We start from the raw sequence: 24,197 nt of genomic DNA, 5'->3' as shown, positions 1-24,197 counted from the left end.
AAACCAAAGACTGTTGCAAATTTCTATAGATGTTACAGTGGACAACATTCTGACTGGTTGCATCATAGCCTGGCATGGAGGCTCCAATGCACAGGATCACGAGACTGCAGAGGGTTGTAGACTCGGCCAGCTCCACCATGGGCACAACTCTCGCCACCATAGAGGACATCTTGAAGAGGCATTGCCTCAAGAAGGTGGCATCCATCACCAAGGACCCCCTTCATCTGGGACATGCTTTCTTCTCGTTACTACCATCAGGGAGGAGGTACAGGAGCCTGAAGACCCACACTCAACGATTTAGGAACAGCTTCTTTCACCCTGCCATCAGATTTCTGAATGGCCCATGAACACTACCTTGTTTTTTTTTGCACTGTTTATTTATTTTGTAATTTTATGTCTTTGCACTGTACTGCTACCGCAGAACAGCAAATTTCATGACACACAAGTCGGTGATAATAAACCTGATTCTAATTCTTTTGGGATCTCTGAATGTAAACCATCAGGTCCAGGCCTTTTAGCCCTGTTAGTTTGTCTCATACTAAGTTTCTAGTGACGGCACTTAATTCAAACCTACTCCATTTTTGTTCTGGTGTTGATAAGCTATTCAGAGTGATTTTAACCAATGCAAACTACTTGTTTAACTCCTGTTTTTCCCTGTTTCCTCAAAATGGTTTCCCCAGTCTTACTCTCTGAGAGGCCTTTGTCCACTTTGATCTCTCTTACTTTTGACGTACTCGTTGCGGTTTTTTGTATTTCTTGCTCATTTGCCCTCGTACTTTATTTTCTTGACTTTTTTTTCTAGTCCTCCTTTGGTTCCTGAATTTATCTTGGAGTCAGGCCAGTCACTTTTTTGCCATCTTGTAACTTTTCTCCTTGAACTTCATACCCACTTTACTTGGTTAGCCATGGTTAGCTCACTCCCTGCTCCCACTGCTTGTATATTGTCTTGCCTGCTGTTCTATTAGCCCAGTCTAAATTAACAACCTCTATCCTCATTCCTTTTATTTAAATTAAATTAGCACAGTTATTTCAAACCCAAGTTTCTCTCTGTCCAGCTAAATGAAAAAAAATCTATCATGCTGTGATTTTTTTTTACTTCCTCTGCGATTGTGATCCTTTACTCTGAAATTATTTATTAAACTTGTCTTTTATACATCCAAGTCCAAACTGGCATGATCCCTTGGTGGCTTTCCATTGTATTGTTATGGGAAGCTATTCTGAATGCAGTCTGTGCATTCATTCTTATGCCTACCGTTTCCAATTTGATTGACACAATCTACATGAGGATTAAAGGTACCCATGGTTAATACATACCCCATTATTCTTTTAGGTATCTGCTCTTTCCCACACAGTGGCTACTGTTTAGGAGGCTCAAGCAGTATTGCTGATGCTCTCGTCTGTCTTTTGCTATTTTCTATCTCCATCCAAATGGACTCTGCTGCTGAAGCAGGCAATCTAGATGTACTTTTCAGCTCTTATTAGTAGAGCTACCCTACCACCTCTTCTTTCCTGGAGATACAAGAGACTGCAGATGCTGGAATCTGGAGCAAAAAAAACAAACTGCTTGAGGAACTCAGCTGGTCGAGCAGCATCTGTGGTGGAAAAGAATTGCGTTTCGAGTTGAGGCCCTGCATGGTGGATTTGATTCCGATGCAGGGTCTCGACCAGAAATTTCAACAACTCCTTCCCTCACCCCCCACGCCACCAAGGATGTTGCTGGAGGACTTGTTAAATCCTCCAGCAGGTTTTTTCACCTTTTTTCCCCCCCCTTCTGTTCTTCCTAAAATTTAAATATTCCTGAATTTGAGTTTCCTGTTTTAAACTACTTGTAACCATGTCTCCGCAATGGCTATCTGATCATATTCACTTAAATTCTATTTGTACTGTTAATTCATTGAGTTTGTTTTAGATCTATGTGCATTTTGATCTTTATCTTTCTGCTAATTTTCTTCAATTAACCCCATCTGTTTAGTTTATTGTGGCTCTTGAGAAAACTACTGGGTGATCGGTAGGGTTTGATGGTGTACATGAGGACGATTAAAATTATTATCCGTAAGTACAGGTTAGTCATGAATTAAATATAGAATTCTGGGGGACCTTTGCTCAGACTGGTGTGTGTGTGTGGAACTCAGTACCACATTGGTGATTTTAGCCAAATATTGCAGATGTATTTAATGGGAATCTTGATCACCTTCAGTCCTTTCTGCCCCATCACTTTCAGTCAAAAATGTTACCTGAAGTAGCTTGGCCACTTTTCCATTGGATGGTGAGCTCTATTTATGACTTTTAATTTGAATCCTTTTTAATCCAATTCCTTTTATGGGGCAGAGAGTATTACACACATGAGCACTTGTATCACTCCAAGACCATAAATGATGTTTTTAAACATACCCTTGAGCCATGGAGGAAAACTCGAGATGCAACCATTTTGTAAAGTGACTGCAACCCCCCCTATGTAAACAAAGCTTGCCAACGTTTTCACAAGACTTCTCTCCTCAAGCCCAGCTGTTTAAATTATTTTTGTCCTAGTATAATGCTCTGCTAAATCCACAACAGATGTTCATAAAATACTGCATGTTAGCTATGGTAAGTAGAGTACACTCAGCTTGCTCATTCCTGTAAACTATAACCACATCGTCAAGCTTTTTTCTCAGTTTCTAGCTGGTATGGCTCTTCCTTGAATAACATCACATTTTTGTATTATTGGTCCCTTATTACATACTGTATTGAAAAGTTTAGTTAATTTATTTAGCATAGTTATTTTTCATCCACTTGAACATGAATTAAAGGAGAACATTGCAGACTAAGATGAAATTTTAGTCAACTAAGTTCATTTCAAATCAGTAGTAGCTATCAAACTAAACTGACTAAATTTTATCAATACTCTTCCGCTGCTATTGTGACAATCCATGAGGCAAATTCAGAAATACAACTTAATGTTGGTTAGATATTAATCAGTTACATGGGATATGTCTTCAGGTGTGGTTAAGTGTACAGAATACATTTTGGAGATGGCAAGGTGAAATATGAGGAATTTTTTAAGTTCTGCTTCAACCATTGGACTTGTATAGACAAAGGAGTCCTCTTCCTTTGGCAATGAAATAGAAATGTTGGATAGAGTATTGGGAAAGAAAAGAAATTAGATGAGTAAAAGTTTCATTTTTGAGCAAAACAGATATTAAACTTTGAAGTAATTTGAAAAAAAGTACTTGTTGGAATGTCTGGTGTGAAGCTCTTTTCTAACTTTAATTTGATTCTGTCTGAAACTGTATTTGAATGATACTTCTCATTAGCTGGGAGGTCACACTAGAGTATATTTAAGTTTTATTCATTGCTGAAAGAGTTTTAGTTCACAAATTTAAGTTACTGATTTAACTTGGGCAGGAAGATGAAAGGTACTCTGGAGAGCCTTCACCACATGTACTGCAGCAGTTCAAGGCAGGACTCGCAACCACCTTAATGAGTTATAAAACTTGGCCTTGCCACTGGCAACTGCATCCTGTGAGTGAAATAAAAAGGAAGGAACACACTTGCACAGGGCTTAAAACTGGTGTAAGTCATGCAGAAGTGGCGAATGTTGTCCCCTTATTCAAAAAAAGGTAGTAGGGATAGTCCAGGTTATTACAGACCAGTGAGCCTTGCGTCTGTGGTGGGTAAGCTGCTAGAAAGGATTCTAAGAGAGAGGCTCTATTCTAAGAGATAGGGACAGCCAGCATGTATTTGTGAAGGGAAGATCTTGCCTCACTAGCCTGATAGGGTTCTTTGAGGAAGTGACCAGGAAGATTGATGAGGGTAGTGCAGTAGATATGGTCTACATGGATTTTAGTAAGGCGTTTGATAAGGTTCCGCATGGCAGGCTTCTTCAGAAGGTCAGAGGCCAAGGGATCCAGGGAGGATTGGCCGTGTGGATTCAGAATTGGCTTGCCTGTTGAAAGCAGAGGGTTGTGGTGGAGGGAGTGCATTCGGATTGGAGGGCTGTGACTAGTTGTGCCCCACGAGGATCGGTTCTGGGACCTCTACTTTTTGTGATATTTATTAATGACTTAGATGAGGGGGTGGAAGGGTGGGTTAGCAAGTTTGCAGATGACACAAAGATCAGCGGTGTTATGGATAGTGTGGAGGGCTGTCGAAGCTTACAGAGGGATATCGATAGGATGCAGAGCTGGGCTGACAGGTGGCAGATGGAGTTCAATCCGGAGAAGTGTGAGGTGGTACACTTTGGAAGGACAAACTCCAAGGCAGAATACAAGGTAAACGGCAGGATTCTGGGCAGTGTGGAGGAGCAGAGGGATCTGGGGGTTCATATCCACAGATCACTGAAAGTTGCTACACAGGTGGATAGGGTAGTTAAGAAAGCTTCTGGGATGTTGGCTTTCATAAGTCGTGGGATCGCGTTTAAGAGCCGCGAAGTAATGATGCAGCTTTACGAAACTCCGGTTAGGCCACACCTAGAGTACTGTGTCCAGTTCTGGTCACCTCATTATAGGAAGGATGTGGAAGCGTTGGAAAGGGTGCAGAGGAGATTTACCAGGATGCTGCCTGGATTAGAGTATGGATTATGAGGAGAGACTAAGGGAGCTAGGGCTTTACTCATTGGAGAGGAAGATGATGAGGGGAGACATGATAGAGGTATACAAAATATTAAGAGGAATAGCTAGAGTGGACAGCCAGTGCCTCTTTCCCAGGGCACCAGTGCTCAAAACAAGAGGGCATGGCTTTAAGGTAATGGGTGGAAAGTTCAAGGGAGACGTCAGAGGGAGGTTTTTCATCCAGAGAGTTGTTGGTGCATGGAATGTGCTGCCTGGGGTGGTGGTGGAGGCTGAAACATTGGTCAAGTTCAAGAGATTGTTAGCTAAGCACATGGAGGAATTTAAGATAGAGGGATATGTGGGAGGAAGGGGTTAGATAGTCTAAGGTGTGGTTTGAAGGTCGGCACAACATGGTGGGCCAAAGGGCCTGTATTGTGCTGTATTGTTCTCTGGTTCTCTGGTAAGTGGACAGTTTTGAACTATCGCCAAATATAATTTTCTAATTTGGCGGAGTTCTATTTCTACGATGGATTGAACACACAGGTAAAATCTTGCCGCAAGCTACCACGGATTGTCCCTATTCTCAGTGACGTAAATATATTCACTCTCTCTCATGGAGTAATAGAAATCAGAACAAGCCCACAGCTCCTATCTTAATTTTGCTTTGATTCTAACAGCATGAATACATGTTACAACTGAAGTAGATTTAAGAAAAGGTTGATTCCCATGGCTACTTAGTTCATAAATTGCAATACTGATAAGAGACAAAATCACCTCTGTTGGTTTCTGGCTGTGGTTTTATTCTTTAATATATTGTATTTTATATATCCTAGGGGTTAAGATAAAGGTTTACAATTGCTGTTCTCTTTTCATTGACATCCCAGCTGTAGGAACAGTGTTCCATCACTTGCACAAAACTCCCCGAGCATTTCCTGTTCAATCATATTGTAAAAGTGTATTGTCTGAAGATTGCGACTGTGTCCTCTGAGCATTGAGCAATACAGAAGAATAAAAAAAGTTACTTATATATTGTAGGGTTTATGAAATTATTTCTCTTTGCCCTTTGTTTAAGTGAAACTTAATGTGCAATGTGGTTGCTGAATTCTAGATATTCTGATTTGTTCAATTCGTCTCTATGTTCATTTATCCATCTGAAATGTTACTGCTTTTCTCAGTTGACTATCTTGGCATTCTAGTGAAGATGTCAGACTGTAATGATTTACCACCAACTTGCTTTCAATTTAGTTTAATTAGAGATATTTCAGAATTTTATTGTGTATCAAGGTATTGTGTGACAGATTTGGAGTGATGAAAGAAAAAGCTATGGCCCACAATCCAAAACCCTCAGAACCTTGGCATATTTTAGGGACGTTGAAATATTCCAGGGATTTTTATAAGATGATATATCTTTATTAGTCACATGTACATCAAAACACACAGTGAAATGCATCTTTTTGCGTAGTGTTCTGGGGGTAGCCCGTAAGTGTCGCCACGCTTCCGGTGCCAACGTAGCATGCCCACAACTTCCTAACCCGTACGTCTTTGGAATGTGGGAGGAAACAGGAGCACCCGGAGGAAACCCACGCAGACACGGGGAGAACGTACAAACTCCTTACAGACAGTGGCCGGATTTGAACCTGGGTCGCTGGCGCTATAAAGTGTTATGCTAACCGCTACACTACCGTAATGATAAGCAGTATTTAATTTTTTAAAAAAGATTTTCTGTTCTTTCAGAGGTCAGTTATTTAGGCTAAGCAAATGAATCTATCAGCTGATGGTTAGCTGCACCATTTGTAAAGTCCTCCAGTTAAGATGGCCAGGATTTGTTGCAACTGTTTTTTAATTTGTAAATTTCTATATTAAGCAGTAGAGCAGAAACCAGAGTGTTAAAACTGACACCATGTTGTGCAGATGCACTTCTCAAATAGACTTGCATGACATAATGAACAATTTGAACCACAGGGAGTTTGGTACTTTCACAGGCACCGATCAAATTGCATGAAAGAAGAATTTCTCTTTCTCATTTATCCTGTTGAGGTAACAATCTGCAATTCACAACAATTCAAAGTCATGGAATCTTCTTGCATAACCTGCTCTAGCAGCATGTTACAATAATGGTATGCCATCGGATGGATTTTCAACAACTGCAGTATTTTCCCTTTTAGAGTTTCTTGGCTGGGTTTTGAAATGGGAGGAGAAGGAAGACTGGAAGCTTGCTCAACAGCAATTGCATTTGTAGGTTCTCAAGAGTCACGGAGAGGCAGAAGCAGGGAATGGAGAAGGGTTAGGAAGAAGAGAGAGCTCATTGAGTCGCTCACCTTTTTCTGTTATTCAGTTCGATCAGAGAAGAGCTCTACTTCATTACCATATGACAATCTGTTGAGATTGAACCTCAAGAAAAGCTAAAAGACCTGAGGTTTTAAAATTTAATTTGACATTTTAGGGAAGTGTTTCAGATTTCCATTAAGCTTTATGGCATGAAACTGCAACCCTATTTTAATTATCAATTAATGTTGTTCATTCAATTAAAGTGAAGATAGTTTGCTAATTTAAACAGATGCAGCAAGACAGTTTGTCCTTTAACAAGGTCCAATATTTTAGGCCAGACCCTTCTGCGTAGCCTGCTTGTACTTGGAATGGAAGACATTGAAGTGGGGTCACTGAAGCAGATTATATGGAGCTTGCAGATCAATCAAGATTTGTCATTGGCTTGGATAACTCCTAGATCTTGCATTTAGCAAATCACATTGATTTTCCAAAATTTAATACTATTGCTTGTTTGTTTGAGTACCTCTGATATAATGTGAAAGTGAGTAAGCCCTAAAGATTCAGTGGTTTTCAATTTAATTGTTAGAACTTCCATAAAGTGTTTTGCAAGTTCTCCTATTCAAATGGTGGCAGTTCTGGGATGTCTAAATGCATAAGTTCTGAACTTGCTGACAGGTTCTAGCTCTGTCCCAGTGGAGGATCTCAACCAGATTGTATGTGGGCAGTGACACTCAGGTCCTGTGCTATGTTAAACCTAGTACAGTCTGAAGCAAGTTGTTTCAATAATTATTTCATGTTCATCATCTAAACTTTATTTTAATTGTCAGCAAAGTTCTTGAAGCAGAGAGTATGGAAATTTGATAAATGTCCCTGCTCTCAAAATGCTTTAGGGCACTTTATTGCCTTGTCTATATTTCAAAAATCGTGGTTAAATCTCTAGATTATTAGTGTAAATGTAAAAAAAGACTGGGCTAACAGTAGGTGCTGAAATGTTTTGAATGATAGTTGACTTTGAACTACTTGATTGTGTGAGATCTTGATATTAATAAACAATTGACAAAATTATCTCAATGAAGCAATTGCCTTGGGTTCAGGAAATATTGTAATGGCACACATAATCAGTAAAAGATCATGTTTGGAAAGTTAGTCAGTGTATGATCAGTGTGCTAGCTTACTCAAGGATGAGCAAACACCATCTTTTATGTGTTGAATATTGTTATGGCAAGACTGTCTTGTTGACTACTGGTATTTGATTCTATTGGTAGTTTCTATCATAAATGATATATCGTATTGTGGATCCTCCTGTGGTTAATAAGGCGATTTGTCTTTCGTGCTACTTCTATGCTAAATTATGCCATGCTGCATCAGTCCCATTTTTAGAATGGTGCAGATAGCTGATCACAGCATCCTAATTGCTTTGGGAAATTGAAGTTTAAAATATATTTAACTTTTCTCCTACAAGCTTTTGGGTGAATAACGTGGAGGGAGGGAGAATCAACTTGCGTTTTCAAAGCCCATTTATTCAATTAATAAGGTACTGTTATGTTGTATAGTATTTGTTTCAGCTGAAGTTTAGTAAAATACAAACATAGAGACTTGGCGTTTTTAGAAAAATAATTTTTGGATTTGAATTGAGTCTCTGTTTATTCGGTAAATGCCACTATCAGTCCTTGCTATCTCTTTTGCCCCTATCTAGTCTTGAGCTCCATCCCAAGCAATAGACTTGTATGCCAGGTTTACCAGTAGTTTTGAAGATGGCCATGATGAATATGTGAACTGCCTTCCAGCTGCTTCACATTATTTGGAGTAATTTACAGGAACAGCTTTTTGAGATCTCGCCACAGATGTGCAGAGTAATGATTTCAATAAAGCTGACCTTAACTATTCAAACAGAAACCAAATTGCCAGAGATTTGTTTATAACTTGGAGAATCATATGGAACTTTGAGTCACAGTTTTCTTTCAAAACACCTTACAGGTGTCAGACTTTCACTTTGAGGCTCACTGATATGCAGCTGAAGTGGTCACATTGCTGACTGTAAGAGCTGCTTTGATTACTGTCTTTAAGAAACTGAAGTTGAGATGAATTCTACTATGATTGCCGTTGGAATGATCAGTTGAATTGTGGTCAAGTCTGCAAATTTGCAGGTTGACCGGGATTTCTTTGAACCATATTCAGATGCAAATCACTCCTGTAATCTGGTTTTGTTTTGAAAATGAATCTTCAATTAAAACATGGGCAAACTGCAGCAATTTTCTTTTTTGAGGGGATTTATAGCTTCTGTACTTCAATCCAAATATTGAAGGGTTGAATGATTTATTTGAAAATGGTCATCGTGCATTTGAGATTTATCTTGCTCATCTGGCATTTCAAATATTGAAAAGTTGAAATCCAGTTACCCCACATAATAAGCAGAAACACAGTCAGCATGAGCTTTCCATATCTGCATGATATGTAAATGATTTAAAAATGTACTTGGGGTTGGGGGGGCGGGGGGATGAAATGTGAGAAATGTCTTTTGTGGTTAATGTTTTGAAGGGAGCCTGTCGTTCCACATAACTGTATTCTGACTGAGAGCTCACTTGTAGAATCCCAGCAATGTGACATGTGTTTGGCTTACAGCCCAAGCACTAACAGCAGAAGTGAATCTGCGCTGCTTGATTCTCCTGGAGTTGAATATTTGGGGTTGTGAACTCCAAGGAGTAAGCATTTATATTCATAAATTATACAAAGGCCTTGTGATGTGAACAATGGTACCATTATATAACTGAAGAGGAAATAAAGTTGGAACAATTTTTTTTGCAGCTTCAGTAAAACAGTTGGCTTTGTTTATTTAGAAGTTTTCTCCTATCAGCTTGGGTCCCTGTCCACTTTCCTCAAAACCAAGGGTTCATCGGGTGACCTCTTCCCAGGGAACTCTCAACACTGTCATGCTGCCAGCTAAATATGACATTCTATGTGGGAATTTTGGAGTGGAATCTCTTGTGCAAAATAACAGAATCAATGAATTAGGGTTAGCAGCTGTAGTGCCAATGCATTGGGCATCTGACCGGGATAATGGAATTCAAACCTCTGACAGATTAGATAGCACACTGTTGTTTTTTTTAGTATTGGCTGGATTTGGGGATTTTTTTTTGTTTACAGGGGAAAGGATGTTCCTTAAAATATACATTCCAGACAAGGACACTGTTAATGGTGGCATTGGAGCACTTGACATTGTTAGTGAAATTGCTACTTGATAAGAGTCCACACCGTTAAAACCATGTGGAACGAATTAGAAGAGAATTGACCGTTGCTGCGGCATTAACAGTTGTTAGTAGGGAGATGAAACAATTCGCACTGCTTTGGATTGGAGCCAGATGGAGAAGGAATTTTGTGTCTGTGTGGTTTTGCAAATGACTAAAAGGCCGAAAGTATTCAGCCTGCTGTTCGATGACCTGGGAAGTTTCATTTTACAAGTTAAATATTCGATGGTGCATAATTCACAAAAGAGAAGACTTAGTCTGCACTCGTCTTTTTAACTTGGTGGTAAAGCTGGCATTACTTGAGAAGTAATCAACAAAGTTGTGTTTCATTTCAGTTGCTCATTTTTTTGGGAACTACACCATGATTTATGTACTCTGGAAAGAGAATAAGGTAGTGTTAATTGTCAGATGGTGATAAGAATACGATTCCCACAGATATTTCTGGGAATTACCAACCATTTCCCTCAGGGATGTGGAGAAACAAACTTCTTTTAAGTCACGGGTGCAGCGAGATTGGTGCAGTGTGCCAAAACAGAAAGCAGCATTTTGATAATGTATTCATTAAAGATTAATTACTTATGTTTCAATCTAAATAGCATTCAGCGTGATGTGCGCATCATCCTTGCTTTGAGCAAGAGCATTGTCTATTAATAAATTTATTATTGCAGAATTTGTCTCTGTTCCAGCTCTTAAAAAAAACAGTAAGCAGTTTACACAGATGAAATTGTTAGTTAAGTCTGAATGACAAATGGTTTAATAATATAGAATTATTTGAGAAATGATCTATTTATATTGTTTGTTCAAGTAATCATCAGATGTATTGTTTATTGATTTGGCTTGTATAAGTACTGATTTTGCAGATTTCTGCTGATATTGAATCAATTTGTTTTCATTTGATATCCTAAATATTTGTCTATTAGGATTGCAGTGAGTGATAGATCATTGCCTTGGAAATGGGTTTCTTCAATATTGATGGTACATCAGCTATATAATTGCTTTTCATTGCTCACTATTGGAAGAGGTTCTGATAGAAACCGCAAAGTGCAATTTTTGTCAATGGTTGAATGCATTCTCTAACTCAAGCAATTTAAAGAAAAAGAAATGTATTTATCTCAGAGCTTCTGTTTGTATTTTATGTGCTGCTGTATTAAAAAGCTGCTTAGTTCATTATCTAGCAAGGGTTTTATTATGCTTTGATGTATTGAACTTCCTGATTTCAATTCCATGAAAGTGTTGACTCCTTAAGGTACAGAATCATGGGCATAGTTGTCTTCAATCTGCTGATTTGTAATGTGTATCAATGTGTTTATTTAGTTAAGTTTGTTACAAAGTCCCATCCTCATCCTTTGAGTGCCCACATGCATGTTGCTTCATCTATCTCAGAAACAGTTGGGAGTTTTTACTTTATCACTGGAGGGTTGGATCCCATCATTATCCCAACTGACATTGGTTATTACAGTACTGATTGGTATCTGCGATTTCAACATGATTCACCTTTTCAGCCTTGGGAGTTGGTTTGTATTTTGTCTCCATTTTCTTGATGTGAAGTTTCCACTGTTTCTGGATTGCCTTAGACTCTCTGCAATTTGGTTCTAAATCTGGTTTCCAGTGTAGAAACTTTTTGTGGGAGTTGAGAGAGGGGATAGTGACAGAGAAAAGTGGGCTGTAGGGTGGAACAAAGAAATTAGTGACATTTTGAAACAAAAACATACACGGGGCACATTCTTGGTTGCCCTTCATTCAGAACAGTCCAGTTTGCATTGTCATCTTAGGCAGGCCTTCAGCATCAGGGTTGACTTGTTTTTCTTTCTGTGGATCCTGAAGTGGCTGATGAGGCCAATGTAAGACTTGCAGGCTCTGCAACAAATGGTAGGAGGAGTTTTGACGGACACCTGGGAGGTGGGTGTTCCTTTTGTTTGTACTGGGCTTCGGTGTACTCCCAACACCTGAGGTGGAGGTTTTCAATGCCACTCCAAATGCTGCTGCTCCATTCCAAATGGCCTAGGGTTTCCCACAAGCCCATGGGGATGTAACACCTTTTTAAGTAGGCTTGGAGGACATCCTTGTATCTTTTCCTCTGTCCATCTGGTATTTCCCGCCACAAGAAGTTGAAATTAGTGTGCCTGTTTCAGAAGTCTGATGTTGAGTGACGTAGCCTGCCCATTGGAGATGACCAAGTCTAAGTATGTTCATGCTGGAGAAATTGGCCTAGGAGAGGCCACTGATATTGGGTCACTTCTCCTGTCAAGACAAGTTGCAGGGAGCAGTAAAGACCATGATCGATATTGTTCTCACCAAAGTTTTAAAGGAACTGTGAAGCATCTTTCTCAAATTTGGCTGCCTGCAGAAAATCATCTCCATCGTTCTTCTGCTTCACGATGCCTTGCAAACTATGATCTTAATGAATAGATCTTGGTTTAAGCTGGTGGCAAGCAAGGCTGTGTCATCCCTCCAACAATGTTGCCCAACATTTTTTTTTCCCTGTAATGCTGCTGCTTGCTTCCAATCTGCCTTTCTTGGCTTGGAGCAAGTTGACAGAATGAATGGGAAACCTTTCAATCTACATTGTCTCCACTGCGGGTTGAGGTCACCCCAGCTTTAAATGTCACAGTGCAGTGTACAGGCAGTCTTGTGTAAGTACTCGCTCGAAAGCTAAGCTCCAAGTCATTGACAACTTGATTTGCAGATTCATAGAACGTGGAACAATACAGCAGAGGTACAGGCTCTTTGGCCCAGGATGTCTGTGCTGACCATGATGCCAAATTAAACTAAACCTACTTGCCTGCACACAATCCATATCCCTCCATTGCCTGCATGTTCATGTATTTTTAAATTTTTAAAAAAATTTTATTTTACAGCGTGGTAACAGGCCCTTCCGGCCCAACGAGTCCACGCTGCCCATTTTAAACCCAAATTAACCTACCCGTACGTTTTTGGAATGTGGGAGGAAACCGGAGCACCCGGAGGAAGCCCACGCAGTCACGGGAGAACGTACAAACTCCTTACAGACAGCGGCGGGAATCGAACCCCGATCGCTGGCACTGTAATAGCGTCGCGCTAACCGCTACGCTACCATGCCACCCCTTGTATAAAAACCTCTGAAATGCTACTATCGTGTCAGTTTCTACCACCACTCCTGGCAGCATGTTCCTGGCACCTACCACTCTGTGCTTAAAAATAAAAGAGAGACCAAAAGACCACTTAGCCTGCACACCTTCTTTAAACCTTCTCCTGTCACCTTAAAGCTGTGTTCAAAGACTCTCAGCACCTTAACTCAGTATCTCAGTTTGCTTCACAGAAGTGCTGTTAAATAAAATTTGAATAGGACAGATGAGGTGATTTTTAAGTAATCCCTTCAACGAGGTGGAGAGGTTTAGGGAGAGAATTTGAGCTCTGTGCCATGGCAACTGCTGACAGTGCAGTGAGATATGTTGAAGGCCAGAACTGGGATGGGGAAGGTGTAGCCATGGAGCAATTTTAAAACTTGTGAGAACTTTAAAATTGAGACATCATTCTAACGAAACCACTTTTAGCCATGCATTCTCCAACTGGTGAACAGGAATGGTCGATAGCACTTCATTTTCCAGCAGGCAATGGAATGGAATGACAGTGAACCTGCCTTTGCTATTTAGCAATGCCAGAAGATAATGTCCAGTAACACAAATGGAGGGTGCTGGTTTGGTAAATTATCATTTGGTGAAGCAGTAACAATGCTAATTTTGCTCAGTTATTAATGTTTATTCCTGCATAATTTTGTTCTTTGCAAAATTCTAAACGAATTAGCTGTATGGACTATGTGTAATGCGAAAGCTGAAACCCAAATTATTCTCTTAACTGAAGTGATGGACTGAAAACATAGAATTGAACCTGAGCAGCATTATTATTTCTAAGTGCGTTCAAAAGCATTTAAATAACACACTGTGAAGAATTGATTAAGCTTATCCTTCTGGGCGCCCTTCAGGCGATAAGAATTTATTTGACTTTTATAATTTTCTTTATTTTGTTTTGTAGAAATGTGAGTTCAGACGGGAGTGATGCTCGTCGAAGGCTTCGGGAATGTGAGGGTTTGGTTGATGCGCTCCTGCACGCACTGCAGTCAGCAGTGGGCAAGAAAGATATGGACCGGAAGGTAACATTCAATTGCAGTCGCACATTCGTAACAAAAAACTCTGCTTCTAAGATAGAAGTATCCTTGTTGCTTCATGAACTGCATATAATTCAACATTAAGCTGGGGCAAATTCATGTTCTGCATGATCCTGTGGGCTTCCTCCATGTGCTCCAGTTTCCTCCCTTATCACAAAAACATGCAGGTTGGTTGGTTAATTGACCACTGTAAACTAAATAGTGAGTGGTAGAGGTGATGGGAATGTGGGGAGAATAAAATGGGTTAGGAGTAGTATATAAATGGGTGCTTGATGGTCAGTGGGTCGGTGGACCAAAGCTCCTGTTTCTGTGCTGCATCTCTTTATGACTCTCTAAATTTCAACGATGTTCCATTTGCTAATGACAACCAATCTGATTGCACCAACCAGCAATATGAGCATAGATTTAAAATGTTGGCCTGTCCTAAAGGTTTGCCTTTATAGGAGCTCATTGACTTAGTGTGGTTTGTGGGCTGCAATTTCAACAGCTTAAAATCATAATTTCTATCAACAAACATTGGCATTAAGATTGAATTCATGCATAGAAAAAGCTTTGCACTCTGATTTGAAAGTAAATTGAATCCATTAAAACGTGATGTCTGTACTTGGCTTTCAAAATTTTTATTACATTGTTTATCTTGGAACTGCAAATGCTTTTCACCCATTCATAGTCTTGAATTTAACTCGTGCATTAATAAAACCAGAATAGTTCTAAGGTGTTATCAGTCTGTAATATTAACAATCTTCTGCTTGAGAAGTTCGTGTTTAATTTGTTTTTGCTATTAAACAAGTTAAAGGTTTATTCTTTGGCAGATCATGTTAACTAGAAAAATCTTTCAAAAGCCAAATCCTAGCCAAACTCCTATCACCTGGCATTGTTTTATTTGGAAATCTCCATGGTTTGGCATCTGTCTCGCATGGTGCTTCTGTTTCCCAGGGCTGCTGCCAACCTCATTTGATTCACTGTGAAATTTATTATACTGTAACTTGTATTTTTAAAGTGGCTTCAAGAGTGTGTTGGTGTGTAAAAGGAAATAATATCCAATAGTCTGGAAAAATCTGACAGCACCACCAATGTCCCCACAGTTATGAATTACTGGAGTTTTACTGAGTGGATTTGCCTCAAGTGCTAATTCAGTCAAAACTTAGGTGTATTTATTTTGTCAGCCTTGTTAAGGTTTACCATCTCTGTGGAATAGAATAAGGGTGTCTCTCCTTTCAATTTGGGAGCAATTAGAATTCCTCAATGAAAGTCTGGAGTTAACTTCAAAAGAACTGCCACCATAAAAAAAGTGGGCAGTTTGAGGGTGAATACTGTGCAAGTCTTGGAAAGCATGGGCTGGCAGACTATAACCTCTTGGTATTTTAGATCCCTCTATCACTTGAAGTGTGAGAGAATGACTGACTTGACATTGATGGGACTATTCCTCTGGCTGCACCACGGCTTTCAAGACGCACTTGATAAAATACTAGAAGTGGTGCAGAGGAATGGCATACTGTTGAACTAATTCAAAACCATCTTTGCAGAGTGGGTGTACAGGTTTAATGAAGTGTCAGTTTGGGTCAAAGATTTGCAGCAATCACGTTGTAAATTGAATCTCAGTAACGTGGAAAAATGTATTAAGATAATTACTGCCTACTTTTAAGAATATTTGGGTAATTTGTAATTATGTAAAATTGAAAATTAATGGCTTAGTTGGTTACTTAATTTAGATTAAGGCAGTTGTTGAACATTGAGCAGCATACATTATGCTCTGACATTTACACAGCTGTAGCCCTGTTTACTGCACAAAAAAGGAATACGTCCAAGAGGAGGAGATGATGCAGGTCAACAGTGGCTTGGCAGTTAGTGGTAAAGCAACTGTCCATGCAATTAAATTCCAGCTGGCTTTTTGAGCCCTTGCTCTTTTCAAAAACAAAGGCCTGTGAAAGATTTGATCATAGGGTGGCTTAGGCAATGCATTCATCAAGTCTGCACTAATATTATTAATCCTTTCTTAAGAAAAAAGTTTAAGGAAGTTTAATATTGGGATAAGGATAAAAGATGTACATAATTGTTTATCGAAAAGTAAGTCTTTTGCATGTGTGTCACTAAAACCATTCAATTGAGCCACTATTCTTCTTCAATAGAGCATTTATAATGTGTAAAATGCTATATTGGTCAGGGTATCTCCTAAAGTATCAGTATTATAGTGCATCTTGTGAGCAAGTCACCCAGGATTTGGGTCACAATGGATATCCCTGGTTTCTGGATGAGGCAGAGCATTTAGGCTTGGCCTCTGGGTACCAAGTTGAGCTGTGACCAAGAATAATGCGGTGAGAAGTATTTTGTTCATTTGCAAGTCATGTGTATTCTATGTGAGGTTAGTCTGGGCACTTGCCACACATTTCAAATAGATTGCATTGTTTCTAATTGTAGCTTGTTTTTTGTCTAACAGTCGGTTGAGAATTGTGTCTGTATTATGAGGAACCTCTCCTATCAAGTGCATAGAGAAGTACCAGGAGCTGATAAATTTCGAGAACCATCAACTGAACAGCAAACTGGAACAGGAAGTGCACAAAAGAAAAAGAAAGATGATTCTGGTTGTTTTGGTGGAAAGAAGGCAAAAGGTAAGAGTACAGCATCGAAAATAGAGATTTAAATTGCAACATCATGTAATATGTCTCGGGTAGCAATGCTTTTAGAAGCAACAGGGAGTTGAACTATTATGAAGATTGGACTGCAGGAAGAATAATAGATATTTTTAATTAGAAATAAATGTTAGTTTTGCTTGGTATGGGTTGAAATATCACTATGTAGTAGAAGTAAAAAGATTGCATGTGAACATATGAAGCCTTTAACTCTCCCTGGGCCACCCATATCTCCCTACCCAATTATCTCCCTACCCAATTATCTCTAAGCCTGTCTCGTTAAATGCTTGTCTCCATGATGTATTATTGCAGCCATGAGCAGTGGCCAAAAATTTTTTTCCAGTGCACTGTATAAATGTGGAAGAGAATGTTTTGTCCCATGATGGTTCTGGTAATAGCTGTTAAAAGCATTCATTTGATACTTTAATGTTTTGTCCTCAAGTTGGGACATGAGAACCAGGCTTGTATATTTGTAAAATGATATTAGGATGAGAAATGACTTGATGAATAATTTCATCCATCTAACAAGTGGAAATGGAGTATATAGATGTTGTGTTTTTTAAAATTGTTATTGCCAAAGGTGAAAGACTCTTTCCCAGTTAGTAAATCCTAAATGCTTTTTCCATGTGTCGTTTGACTGTTCCTTTCTTCTCTGCACTTCTCTTGTTTGCTCTTATACCATTTAGAGGAGTGGTTTAATCAAGGTAAGACTTCTTTCATTTTGTTGTTGTTGGCTGAGCTTGTTCCTAATACTGTCAATTTGTTCAGGTTGATGTGGTATGTGAACTATTTTGCAATAATTGAGAATTATTCCAGTATTGTACTTCATAATATCACGGGGTGGAAGTTAAGTTACGGTTATATGAAGCTCCAATTATAGTTCACCCTTTGGGATATGTTGGCCTTAAATTGGATCTCATGTAAACTCTGCTTTTACGAGGAAAGGTTGTATTGTGTGACTTGTATCACTCAAATATAAAAGTTTAGGAGGTCATCTGATTGAATTGTTTAACACTGTTAAGGTAATTGCTAGGATAGACTCTGAGAAACTTGTTCCTTTGGGAAAATTAAAATGAAGGCTAGGCTATTGAGGGTGATCTCAGTAAGTAGTTCCTTAACACGAGATACTGGAAACTTTCTCTCCCAAAATGCTATTTGGTCAGGCCTATTGAAAATTTCAAAACATTGATGTTTGTGAAATCATAGAGGGATATTGAGCAATGATGAAAAATTCAGTTGAGGTGCATTTCAGCCTTGGTCTAATTGAGAAAGCTTGAAGGACTAAATGGTGTATACTACTTCCTGTTGACTCCAACTTCGAGGCAAGCTCATGACTCCAGTTAAACACTGCACTATTGTTGTAAGTGTATTTGCTGAGCTTTTTGGCATTGATTGTGAATGTGAGCAAATGTGTTACATCTAACGTAATTGTCTGAGCACTTTCAAAAATGTTCGCAATTCCGTGACTTCCTGCCTTTGTTTTTCCCATCCATGCTCAGGCAAAAGGAATGTGGACACCGACAAGAACTTCGATACTTTGGACTTGCCAAAACGTATAGAACCAGTGAAAGGTACCTTGTAGACACTGAATTCTTGTGGGTGCTTTACTTGCTGAAAATGCATTTAAGTTAGATCTTGCAGAATTTAATCATTCATTCATTTGTTCTTTTTAACTCTGCACAGAATACGTTATTTGAAATAATATTCTTCAGAAATGTTTTAATGTTAATGAAATTTGCTGAATGAATACTTGGCCATTTCATGAACATTATTCATAATTTACTGTTGTAATTTATAAACAAGGTTCATGTTTGTCCCAAATTGTGTTTGGAAAAATGTGAAATTAAGTTTTTTTTCTAAACAAAATGCCTGTAATAGTGTAAAAACACAAATCATTCGTGTTTCAGGACTAGGAGGTACTGCAGAGGAATAGTTTAAATTTTAAAAAATACTGCAAAAATAAGAATTTTTTTAAAAATCAAAAATTTGCTGATTAAGTCTAATGTGTGAAGATGAAAGGTAGGAGAAGGATTAGGCCATTCAGCCCCTGGAGTTTGTTGCACTATTCATGCTGATCTAACTTGACTCTTTCTTGGCTGCTTCCTTAGCTCTTGGTCGACTGCACTAACAAAACTAAAATAAAAAATAGCATGGGATAGATAAAAGAAAAAAAACTTGCCAAGATGCGTGTGTAAAATCTAAATTAAAGGATCAAAGGTAGAGTGTGCTGTTTCAATTTTACCACTCTGATCTCCATCCTTTTATGACAGTGTCTGCTGTATCTCCCAGTGCTGAGGAAAGATCTTCAGATTTAAAATTTTGACCAATCTATTTTTCCATAGTTGCTCTCTAAACAGTTGATTTTCTTCCAGTCTTGTTGGTTTATTCGCTCTCAGATTTACAGAATCTGTATTTTTATTTTTGTGTTATCCTTTGGATCATGTGGAATAGTTATAGACCAAATTCAGCACTGGGCTGTGCAGTTTCTAGTTGCTTCCGAAATCATGCACTTTTAGTTGAACTTCATTTCATGCTGTGATGCCCTCCTTTTACTGCTGTAGTCCCTACAACTCGCCCTCCCACCCAATTTTTTCCACTAATGCCATCTCCTGGGCAGAACCTTGCACAAAAGCTAAACTTGACATGAAATTAGGACGGGAATCTTTTCTAGCGTTTCCTTCATAGTAATTTATCTCTGTGAAAGCTTCTCTGTCAGGTATGAGTGGATTATAATCAGGAGCAGAAACCATCATCCCCCTTAATTTTTCCTGAAAATCTTCATGGGCTGGGAAAAAAGGTTAATTGCAATATCCATGCTCCACCTTCAACTAAAATCTGTTAATTTTAGCACCAGCCCCTGATGAACCAATTTGGTCTTTGTGAATGTAGCCCTGTCAAGTTCACCTTTCAATGGTATTTGTTGCTCTCTAACTATATTATAACTGTAAGACTGTCTGTTAGAGCTGAATGCAAACCGGAAGCAGTGTTGGCTTCATTCTGCTTTATACACATGTAAATATCTGGCTGCATTTTTATTAATGAAATATATCAGAATAGTAGAGAATAAAATGCACTTCTTTGAGCAAAAACATTATAAACCAAATATTTGATTTCAGGGATTGTAGTTGGCAAAAATTATCCCTGTTGTTGTTACCTTGTCTGGAAGAATTTGTAACTTCATTGGACCAAGTAGTGATGGTTTTCACAAAGAGTCTTCTTGGCTGAGATTAAAGTCCTTCAAGTATTCCTTTGAACTGCATTGCTGAAATAGTTTACATTTTTAAGTTGGAAAGAAGTATCCGAAATTAATCTCAGCTGATTTCATCTGCTTATTTCTACAAGGTTATCAGTTCTTGCATCAGTGATCAAAAAATTGTCAGATGTTTTTCCCACCATTTGGATGTCCTTTTTCAAAAGACAAGCAACTGGGTCTGGGAGTAACAAAGCAGATCTTGTATTTGCTAACGTACTCATGAAGAATGGGCCTCCTTCATTTATCTGTATCTGATTTACTCAACTGGTATTAAATACTTAAAGAACAGAAGATTGCTTGGAGTGAGCATATGCTGGAAATGTGGAAAAAATGCCTTATTTTAGCTCATGGAATGTGGGCATTACTGATAAAGACAGCATTTATTGTGCAAACCCAATTCCGTATGAGGAAGTGGCAAGCATGTGCCTTGAACCGCTGAAGTTCTTGGAGTGAGGGTACATCCATACTCTGAGCAGAGTGTTCTGGTATTTAGATAATGAAGGTATGTATTGCAACAACTTGGTGACTGATTGAATTATAGCTGGCTGGTGGCGCAATTCACACCTGCCTTTTTCCTGAGTGGCAGAATGAGATTTAGGATGCGCCAATAAAGATAGTGAGGTGAGTAACTGCAGCGTATCTTGTAGACAGCACACACTTGTAGGCTCAACATATTGGTGGAGGGAATGAATTGTCAGTTTGGGTGTATTTGAGTCCCTTCATTTGTGAATACAGCAAAGGCAATGGGATGTAACACTGCAGCTGTAGGGCTGAAAGCTTCTCCTTCAAAACCATCCACCCAAGCAATAACACTGGCACTTACCTTGACAATACAGGTGTATAAGGTATCAACCATTGATGGTGTTGGGACTGAGTTAAGTGGAATACAAAATTGTGTAATCATTGGAGAACTTCCCTGCTTCTGACTTTATGATGGAGAGAAAATCATTGATGAAGATAATGGGTCTGGAGAATTCTTGCACCAGTGTCCTAGAAAAAAGATGATTGACCTCAATGTCCACAGCTATCAATCTTTCTGCTGTATTTGGCTCTTGTATGATTTTAGCACATGGAGAGTTAGCCCCATTATTTCTCTGCATCGGACATACCTGGGTATTTTCTGTATTGTCAAGGTAAGTGCCAGTGTTATTGCTTGGCTGGATGCCTGGGTGGTTTTGAAGTAGAAGCTTTCAGCCCTGCAGCTGCAGTGTTACATCCCATTGCCTTTGCTGTATTCACAAATGACTGTATTTGTGTGAAGGGACTTGAATGATCAGACAGATTAATGTGCTACTTTTCAACTGCATCTCATTCTTAAAACAGAGACACAAGAGACTGCAGATGCTGGAATCTGGAGCAAAAACTATCTGGAGGAGGAACTCAGTGGGTTGAGCAGCATCTGTGGGGAGGGGGAGGGAAAGGAATTCTCCCTAGTCCTGATGCAGGGTTTCGACCTGAAACAACAACAGTTCCTTACCTTCCTGCAGATGCTGCTCAACCCACTGAGTTCCTCTAGCAGATTGTTTGTTGCTCTAGATTCAAGCATCTGCAGTCTCTCGTGTCTCAGTAATTAATGGGGTTTGTAAAAGAGATGTGCGTAATTGTGGAAAATTGATGATAATTGTTGAATACTAGTTGGTAAATTAGTACAGGCCAGTATTAGCTCTAATTGTCATTAGCGCTTCCAAAAAAAATGCACAGTGCATTATTTAAACATGGAAAGGTCTACAGGTGTCAGCTGAAGCAGTAACATTTAAAATTTGGTTGTTAAATATTTGAGGAAAGTATCAAAGGTTATGAGGTATTGGGAACAGCTGAAGAGCATGCAAAACATTTAAATGAAAGCCATCTTTTACACTGTTTCTAATCATTGGTAAGGCAGAAGAGCTACTCATTTAGTCTCAGGCTGAGCATCACATTTGTTGCCATAGTTCTGTCTCAGTCATTGAAAATTATTTGCAGTTCCAGTAAAGGTGGTGATCAAGATTGAACTCAAGAATGGTTTTGTCTTCAAGGTGTTGTTGCTTTTTAAATTTGAGGTGATTTTAATTGTGGTGTGAGTGTACCTAGTAAATTGTAAATTGTCCCCTGTACACTGCTGCCGTTAACATTCATGTCTGCCTCGTCAGCATCAGTAAAATGTATCACATTGATGCTTTATGTTCAGAGATTGAAAATTCCAGTAACATTAGACCAGATGACTATTTTTAAACATGGGCGAATTGTCATTGTTGTGAAGTGTTGTTTACAAAGCTTTTTTTTCCCCTGCAAAATCAAGCAACTTCACTTATCCTAAAATAAACCTTCTGAATCAAATGATTGAAGTGAAACTGACTACAGTTCACTTCCATCTCAACACCGAAGGTGTAACTTCAGTGAGCTTTGTGACATGCTTAATCTTTGGTAAATACAGATTGCCATTTAATTAGGGAAGATATTTAGCAGTGGTTCTGCTTGTTCTACTGTGTTGATTGGAAAGGCATCCAAGGTTTGAGGGAACAAAGGATATTCAGTACTTTAAGTTGAGGGAAGGAAGTAATGAGTTGTTGGTATGTACAGCTTGGACAGTGTATTTTTAGTACCTTATCTGCAGTTTTCAGCAAAACTCTGGAATCTTGGCTCCAAATCAAATTGTCTTGTTGAAATGCACAGGGCACACACTGGAGTGGCTGTAGAATATAAAATCAGGTCATTGAAATAATCGCAAATTTAGTACAAAATGAGCCCTAACCCAAGGGTAATGCCTAACAACTTCAGCCAAAATATTTGTACTGGGTCTAAGCATTAATGGTTCTGATGAAGGTCTTTGATTCTGCGGGTGCTGGAATCTGGAGCAACACACAAATGTTGGAGGAACTCACCTGCTGAGTTCCTCCAGCATGTTGTGTGTGTGTTGCATTGGATTTTTCTGATAGGTTAGGTGTGCGTACAGGTGCTAAAAGCTCAATGCACCAACGTTAAGCATAATGGGTGGCTAATGGTTTTCTGTGCAACCTCCAACTAGTTATCAGCTCAATCTTGCTTAATGTCTGGTTAAAGCTTTAAAATTAAGAATACAAACAGCATCAGTTGGTCTGTGCAGACAATAATTGACGCAGCAACTTCTATAGGTAGAGCTCTTGGAAACTTCAAGATACCCTTCCTCCAAGGCCAAAGTCTCCTTCCTGACAAGTGCGTTCCAGAGCTCTACACAGTTCTCCAGTTGAGGTCAAGATGTGGCTTTGTAATTCTGTTGCATAAATTGTACTCCCATACTCTACACGAGAATGTAAGCATTCCATTAGCCTTTTTTGATGTTTCCATGACACGTTATAACTTAAGTGCACACATCTCATAGTCCCTTTGGACTTCCATTGCTTCAAGCTTTACAATTTAGAAAATCTGTTCTGCAGTTTTTCAGACTGAAATAGATAAATTTGGCATTTGCTTACATTACAATCCTGCAGCCACAGTTTCATCCCAGTTTTGCTGAAAGAATTAATATCATTAATTTACTACTTCCATTGACATGGCCTAACATGCTCCCTGTCATCTTTGTTATCAACAAACTTTATCCAAGCTTTTTATTTATGCGGTGAATAGCTGTGAACCCAACACGGGTCCATGAGGAATACCAGCAGTCACATCCTGCTAATTTAACACCTTTGTTCATCCTTGCTTGACTGTCACACAGCCAGTTTCTTAAACTGGTCAGTGGTTTGCTTTCAATTCTATGAGCTGTATCTTGAGCGAACGATCTCTCAAGAAACTTTATCAACTTTTATGAAAGTCTATAAAAGATATTCTACAAACTTTCTGTCAAGTACTTGAATTAAGTCTTCAATATTCTATAGTGTTTGTCAGGCATGACTTGCTCTTTGTTAATCCAAGCAGCCCTCTCTTTAAAAAAATAATTTCCAAGTGATGCTTCAGGCTGCTGAGCTTTACATAGAACTGGGAAAAATTTACAGTTTTAAAGTCATTGACCTGAAGCATTAACTAGTCCTCTCTTCACAGATGCTGTCTGATTGCAGAGCATGTCCAGCAGCAGTTTCTGTTTTTACTTAACATACATCTTTCCTTCATTAGTGCTGGGTGTTGCTCATTGGCACTCATTACCCAATACTGGAAGGACCTCAGCAGTTCAGG

The 24,197-nt window shown here is 39.0% G+C and overlaps 1 protein-coding gene across 9 annotated transcripts in view; it reads left to right on the top strand.

Moving 5' to 3' along the window:
• arvcfb (ARVCF delta catenin family member b) overlaps positions 1-24,197 on the top strand; it is a 257,916-nt gene that overhangs the window by 187,528 nt on the left and 46,191 nt on the right. For all 9 annotated transcript variants that reach the window (XM_052031924.1, XM_052031918.1, XM_052031926.1 and 6 more), the window contains 3 exons: positions 14,054-14,171; positions 16,624-16,795; positions 18,316-18,387. In XM_052031924.1, the coding sequence (XP_051887884.1) occupies positions 14,054-14,171; positions 16,624-16,795; positions 18,316-18,387 (362 nt within the window). The remainder of the gene's footprint in view (positions 1-14,053; positions 14,172-16,623; positions 16,796-18,315; positions 18,388-24,197) is intronic.

The sequence above is a fragment of the Pristis pectinata genome, chromosome 17 (genome assembly GCF_009764475.1).
Source record: "Pristis pectinata isolate sPriPec2 chromosome 17, sPriPec2.1.pri, whole genome shotgun sequence".
Classification (NCBI taxonomy): Eukaryota; Metazoa; Chordata; class Chondrichthyes; order Rhinopristiformes; family Pristidae; genus Pristis; species Pristis pectinata.
Note: the sequence above shows the minus strand (reverse complement) of the source record. Positions and strands in the feature narration are given on the sequence as shown.